This window comes from Engraulis encrasicolus, chromosome 9 (genome assembly GCF_034702125.1).
Source record: "Engraulis encrasicolus isolate BLACKSEA-1 chromosome 9, IST_EnEncr_1.0, whole genome shotgun sequence".
Lineage (NCBI taxonomy): Eukaryota > Metazoa > Chordata > Actinopteri > Clupeiformes > Engraulidae > Engraulis > Engraulis encrasicolus.
Genome location: NC_085865.1, coordinates 43,446,194 through 43,453,753, shown reverse-complemented (window position 1 = coordinate 43,453,753; position 7,560 = coordinate 43,446,194). Strand labels below are relative to the sequence as shown.

General features: G+C 42.3%; 1 protein-coding gene across 1 annotated transcript in view; it reads left to right on the top strand.

The window, feature by feature from the left end:
• Nucleotides 1-527: 527 nt before the first annotated feature.
• gcm2 (glial cells missing transcription factor 2) overlaps nucleotides 528-7,560 on the top strand; it is a 7,460-nt gene continuing 427 nt past the window's right edge. Inside the window, exons 1-5 of the mRNA XM_063206202.1 lie at nucleotides 528-889; nucleotides 1,185-1,437; nucleotides 3,853-3,965; nucleotides 4,825-4,950; nucleotides 6,491-7,560. The exon at nucleotides 6,491-7,560 is cut by the window's right edge and continues 427 nt beyond it. Coding sequence (XP_063062272.1) covers nucleotides 794-889; nucleotides 1,185-1,437; nucleotides 3,853-3,965; nucleotides 4,825-4,950; nucleotides 6,491-7,444 — 1,542 coding nt within the window. The 5' untranslated portion in view covers nucleotides 528-793 and the 3' untranslated portion in view covers nucleotides 7,445-7,560. The remainder of the gene's footprint in view (nucleotides 890-1,184; nucleotides 1,438-3,852; nucleotides 3,966-4,824; nucleotides 4,951-6,490) is intronic.

Sequence of the window (7,560 nt, the reverse complement as noted above, 5' to 3'; positions counted from 1 at the left end):
ACATATAACAGTGCTGACCTCACATGGATCAACTTACAGTAGGCTACCTTTGGCTGGTCTGCCGGGAGATTCGTTAGTTTTAGAGCTAGGCATATCTGTCATTAAGTTCTGATCACCTCTCATTTCTAAAGAGCTTGCATAAATTTCGCTGACGCACATGGGCGACGTGAAATTCCAAACCGTCAAGTTTTGTGCCACACCAGGTAGCATACACCCCCCCCCCCCTCCTTCTACATCACCAAAAATTGCATAGCCACGGAAAAATAACGACAGCGTTTAAATACATACCCCTTGTAATATGCCTTACCTATGTGTTGGATAGAACATGTGCTTACAGTTTCTGTTGTTAAAATAATTGAGCCGTGGGCCTACAGTTACACACAGCCTTCAGTAAGTTAAGGGAGGTCACGAATGTATGAAAAAGAGTTAGTTAAAGTAGGCATCTGCAGCCTGACTTGAGAACGTTAGTCCAGCCTCCTCCTTTTACATACGACAGACAGCCCTTACCTGTTGCCATTACATGCCGCCCCTGTCTTTACGCACACCTTTGCTGAAGCGCTGGAATTCTGGACTAGCTGATTTTGGATCCTACAGGAATTAATAGCGACAATGCTTTACACACATGTGTTGATATATTATAAAACTCAAATGTCCTCGACCTGATTTAATATTGGAATTTATTTTATGGTGGGTAACTTAACTCCCATGTCACAACAAGGTCCGGAATCAAACCGCGACAAGGACGACATCTAAGGACGGTATACGTTGACAAAGACCGTTTGACTTTCACAGTATGTCAAAAGCGACTGATCAGTTCGACAGCTCGGACTGTGTTTGCTCTTTCGGAATGAAGCTGACTTGGGACATCAACGACCCCAAGCTTCCCCAGGTGAGTAGGCTATGCTCCGCTTATGCATGAACCACAGGGACAACTGGAAACCGCACTCGTAGTTGCTGTTGTTACCTCGCATTGGAATCACACGATAAAGGCCGTAAAACATTTTATTTCCAGTGGTTTCAACACTACTATTCTATCACACAATTAAACACATTACAATAGCTTTACTTTTGCTTTAGAATAGTGTGAACTGTAGGGTACACCAGTTCAACATGCTTACCCCATCTGTATTTATTCATGTTGTGGTGTAACTTAAGCTAACTTATATCAAACCTTGTAACCTCAGGACATGAAGCAGTTTGATGCCTTCCAAGAATGGACGGACGGCTACGTTCGTTACATCTACAGTGCCGATGACAAGAACGCGCAGCGGCACCTGAGTGGCTGGGCGATGCGGAACACCAACAACCACAACTGCCAGATTCTCAAGAAGTCCTGCCTAGGCGTCGTGGTATGCGCCAGAAACTGTACGCTTAGCGACGGCAGTAAACTACAACTGAGGCCTGCTATTTGCGACAAAGCACGACAAAAGCAGCAAAGTAAGTGAGAGACAGGTACCATCGCTACTGCCTTGTGGTGTGAAGACACTATGCCAATTCACAAAATACCCCCATCTAAAAGGCTGTTTAACTTTCACTTGGGCCTAAAAAAGTTTATGTCTCGGCTTAAAGGCTATGGTAGGATCATTTTTAGCTCCCACATTCAAACCACTCAAAGGATGATCAAGTTAGGGTATATCCTTGTATTAGGCTACACTCTTAAAACAAAAGGTTCTAAATAGAACCTTTTTGGGTTCTATAGCTTGGTACGTATATGTCACCCTTTAAGGGCCTACTAGGACCTACATATTTAGCTTCTTCGCAAACTTCTCTATGGGACATATCTGTCCAAGTAAGCTCATTTGTTTTAACCCATGAAATGTGTCAGTGTTGAAGGTCATACTGTAGGTCAGTACTAAAAGCAGTGGTTGGACAGGTACACGTTTTTAGCACACTGTCATATACACAAATCTCCTTTCACCAAAAATATTGTCACTGGTGTCATCCTTGGCAAAATAGAACTCTTTTGTGAATTGGGATATAGTCCACTTTTAATGTTCCGCCTTACAGAAAACATACAGCCTATGGCAAAGACAATGTGTTACAATCTTACTTCATATTTGTCTGGAGGTGATAGACTAATTACAGGGTATACCTTTAAGCAGACATGTACAAATGATGGGGTTAAACAAGAATGATTTGATTCAACATAATATTTGCATTTGTAGATTTTTTTTTAAATATACATTTCCCTTTAGATGTGCCTGGGTTAGAGAGCAAATAATTCAGTCAGCTAAAGGATGCTCCCAGACTCTAGGCTTGGATTTAAAAAATCATAAAACATTGCTCTCCTAAATGTTATGTTTAGAATAAGAAACCTTAAGGATGAAGATTTAGTTCAAGAATTAAATTTGGAAATATCGTCACAATTGAGGAAATTATTTCCTGTGTTTGTGGTAATTATAGAAAATGTAAAAAGGGAACCATTAGGATCTCTTGATTTAAGGCACACTGTTTTAAATAAACACCTAATGATGGAAACTGAAAATGATCTCAATCAAAAGACTGTCTATATAACAAAGCATGTTTTTGCTTTTAGAATTACATTGCCGCAGGCTATTTAATACTTTACAATTATAACATTATATTCATGCCAGCCCCACATACACACCTTTGTACCATACACGGCAGGCATTGTCAAAAGCATTGGAGTCATTCAGGAATGTGAATGTCTGAATAGTGAATACCTGATGCATTTGGAAGGCAAACATGTTTAGACTCAATACATGACTCACAAATATATATGCCCATCCTAATATTCCTTATGTTACAATGAGTAAACTGAAAGCAAGAGTTTAAAATACTGTTTTGAAGTCCAGTTAACATGTTTTCCATATGCTGACATTGCTATTCACTAACAATATTCAGCAGCTCTTTACAACGCACTTCAGGACAGTAAAAGAGCAGAATTTATTTAGAAGATTAATTGCCCTAATGACATAATAATATTAATATTCTGCTGTAACAATTCATTGTTGGGTTCATTGGCAGGGGTAACATTAATGCTCGGAAAATCACTGACACTGTCTAATGATTATTATGAGTTATGATTAATGATTATTATTAGTGTCCGACTGTGTAAGCCTTTGTCAGGGGATTTTGAAGTCAATGCGTCTCTCACAATGTTGTGGTTGTGGTTGCCGTGCAAACAACACACATAGAGGTAGAGCTGTAATACAGGATTACGCATGATAAAGGATAACAAAGCTAATTCTCAACATAGAGAATGATATCTTAGCAAGTAACATTTCTGAAAGAGATGGTAAGAACAGCAAAGTTTAAAATCACACAAGGGGATTGAAAATCATTTTAATTGCAGTACACTACAGTTGTGGATAGATAGTGTTCAGATATAAAACATATAAAGTGCCCATTAATCATATTTAAACAACCATGAGGAGGAACTTTTGATTTTATAGTTCTGTGCAGCTGACTCAGGGACTCGGGAAATAATAATAAACCTAAAATGCAAATTGTCCTCCCAAAAGATTTTATCATCAGGAAGTTTTTAAACCCCTTTCCCCAAAGGTCTCTCCTTATTGTACGGCATAATGCATTTTTCTCAAAACCCCTGTAACACACGTAAAACACTTGTAAAACATGTCATGCTCTTCTACTAGAAGCACCTTGACTCAAATTCAGAACTTCACTTTACATGGGCATCAGGCATCTGATGTTACAGTGTGCTGGTGTTTCATGTTCACATAAACAAAGAAATACTAACCCATACTATTTTTTAATATAATTTTTATTTTATTCAGTCATTTATTATTTACGATACAGTTTCAAAAATATAAAGTGTGTTATGTAGGCTACTAGTACTAACCCATCGTCATGTCGTCTGTTCCTGTCCAGAGAAGCTGTGTCCCAGCTGCAACTCGGCTCTGGAGCTGGTGCCCTGCCGCGGCCACAGTGGATACCCCGTCACCAACTTCTGGAGGGTGGACAACAAAGCCATATTCTTCCAGGTGGGCCATTAGTGCATTACTTCAATATTAAATGCAATACAATGCCTGTACCATGTTTAAATCCAAACAAAGGAGGATAGAGCAGAGACACTCTCAGATCCATGTTTAAATCCATAGCCATATTATTCCAGGTGGGCTATCAGTTCGTACTGTAATATTAAATACAATTGGCCTAAAATGCCTTTACAAAGTTTAAATCCATAACCATATGATTCCAGGTGGGCTAGTAGTTCATTACAGTGCTTCAATATTAAATGCAATACAATGCCTTTACATAAACATGTACATGTAGACTTTACAGTGTAGTATACATATTCCCTATTGTGAAGGTTTAAACTATAAGTAATAATTTTATTAAGAACAATAAATGTGGTCAAAATTGTGAAACTGCTCCTTCAACAAACAGAGATTGCTGTCTGTTGTATTATGGCTGTATTACATTATATGCTACACACATAGAAGCAAGTGTTTTATCTGTAATTTAACCGTCTGCCATTAGTATAAACATGCTGTACTACACTCACTCATTACAGATTACAGGAGTATCAGCTGAATCTATAGCCTTAGGGAGACAGTGCATGCCATCATTAATCAAACAAAGACAACGTCTATTAGATTCCATGAGTATCGATGTCAGTCATCACTGAGATTACATGATGTTTATTTTGTTATTAGTTCTATTAGCATTTTTTATCGGGCATTGTGTGTAAAGGTATCACTGAATCAAACTTATATTTGTTTTGCTTTTATTCCTATTAGCATTTGTATATGTTCTTGTGGGAAAAGGTATCACTGTTAAAGTGACGCTTATTTTGTTTTTTATTCCTATTTGTATTCCTTCACCTCGTTTCGTGTACAGGCCAAAGGAGTGCATGATCACCCACGGCCGGAGAGCAAGTCGGAAACGGAGGCGCGCAGGAGTGCCGTGAAGAGGAGAATGTCGTCGCCACACTTCTCACAGAAACGCCGACCCATGGAATCCGAGGTTAGTGTGTGTGTGTGTGTGTGTGTGTGTGTGTGTGTGTGTGTGTGTGTGTGTGTGTGTGTGTGTGTGTGTGTGTGTGTGTGTGTGCGCGCAAGTACGTGTGTGTCCCACTTTCTCCCACAGAAATACACATTGTGCTACACAAACTTGTAGTGTTCTGGTTCACATACCGCACAAAGAGATAAAGAGACAGACAGGTGAGGTGCTATATGCAAAGAATATTAACATGTGTTAACACGAATGTTAACTACGTCTGGACGCAGAGAGAAAAATTGTAACATTTTTAAATGGTCCCAAAATTGAACGTTCAACATAAAATCATTAGAACACTCTCATTTGCACTTAGTGATTTACCTGAGTCACATACGTAGATTGACCCCTTTTACCTGTTATGCCTCATGTACCTATACACAATAAGACAAAGAAAATGGCCGAGCAGAAATTTGACTAGAGTAGAAATCTGTTACTGTGTTAATGTGAAAGGAAATGAAGATGATCAATAATTATGCAACAATACACATGATATTATAGACATCTACACCCATAGCATTTACCTACACGCGTAGGCCTACACATGTCACGTACTGTATACCCATGATACACAAATAGAGGCATGCAACAATGTGTATGTGTATTCTGTGTGCAGGGCAAGTGCACACATATAATTTTCTATAGAGATATATGTACATCACCTATTCACGTCATTTATACATATTTATCACATCTGATGAAGAGTAGATCAAAAACGTTCACATGGTAAAAGACAGAATAAAAACACATGAGCAAAGTGTGCAGACATTAAACTTTATTTTCTTAGTTGTCTGACCCTGTTGTCCTGCACCTGTAATTTCGATGTGCGCACCACTTCCTTGTTTGACTTAGATATTCATCATACAAACACATTTCACACATACGTACACATATCAAATGCAAAACCTACTATGCAGTACCATAGCACCATGTCTGTGTATTGTGTTTAGAGAGCAATACACATATCATGTACAGTATACCACCTATTCACATCCTTTGTACACATGTACAGTATCTCACAAACATATCAACATATCAAAAATACACACCACAGACATTTATAAATGGACTCATGCAGTCCTGTGTGTGAGTGCAGGGCTAGTATACATACAGTACAGTCTATCATATACTGTGGAAAAGTACCACCTATTTACATCAATTGTACATATTCATCACAGAACTAGAAATAGAAGTACTTTATTGTAACCATACAAGTACATTGAGATATCGTTTGGAAACAGCATCAACATCATGAGTACCATGCACTGATAGCTTAAGAGCCGAAACGCGTCTGCTTGTGGACATGGTGGTAATTTATAAATAAATATGGAGACTCAGCTTGTGAGTGCAGATTTTTCCTCTTCTCAAAGTTGGCAACCTTTATCGTGCACCCAAAGTTATACATTTATCTCCAGAAGTTGAGCCCTCTGACAAACCATCAACATCATATCACATCGTATGCAAATGTACTCATACACCCCCATGTGTGTGTGTCTGTGTGTCCCTGCAGGCCCGCTACCACGACCCGTTTGGCCAGCTGCACCACCAGTTGCCCTGCGTGGACGGTCTGGACCGCACCTTCAACCTGCTGGAGCCCAACCTGCCCTTACCGGCACAGCACTACCCTCCCTTCCAGAGCCCCACCGAGCCCTACAAGTTTGCCTACGACTCCATGGGCGAGACCCCCAGCTCTCTCCAGAAGGCTGCCGCCGCCAACCCCCGGCTCTACATGGCGCGGCCCCACTACGAGTTCCCCATGCCCAGCTACCTGCCCACGCCCGGGCCCTACACCACCCTCTACAAGGATACCGCTGCCAGCCCGCCCTCAGAGACAGAGGCCGGCAAAGCGGGCAGCGCTGGCGGTGGTGGTGGTGGGGGTCTGAGCGGGTCGGGTCACGGCGCCAGCACTCTGGTGGGCGGTCACGGTCACGAGCGGGTGGGGTACGACACGGGTGCCAAGCTGGGAGGGTGGAAGCAGATTCTGGGTAAGGGTGGGTACGGGGATAGGGGCGAGTACGGGCAGTTGCCAGCCAATGCCAACCACCATGCCGCCGCCGCCTACTATAACAGCGACTACCCGTGCCGCTACACGGGACCCACGCCCAGCACGCCCGCAGCCCTGCAGACCATCATCACCACCACCACCAAGGTGTCCTACCAGCCCTGCCCCAAGCCCTCTGTGGTCAAGTACGGGGAGAACCACCTGTACGACGTCAAGGCCATCCCCAACTGCAACGTGCTGCTGGAGGACGCGGCGGCGGCGGCCCCTTACACCGATCTGAAGATTGCGGCGGCGGAGGACTCGGGCGTCATCAAGTCGGCCCTCAGCTACCAAGACACGCTGCCCGCCAAGATCGAGAGGACGGAGAACTTGGACTCGTTCCGCAGCTACGGAAGCTACTCCGCCAACAACTACCCCGAGAGGGTGAGTCACGCATTCCGCTACGACGGAGGGGAGTACTGACTGAGGACGAGAGAGAGAGAAAGAACGATGGACGAATGGGAGGTTGAGTGGGATACGACGGAAGGAAATGCTGTATGAGTCAGAGGCCAAAAATGATGGACTGATGGTTGGATGGA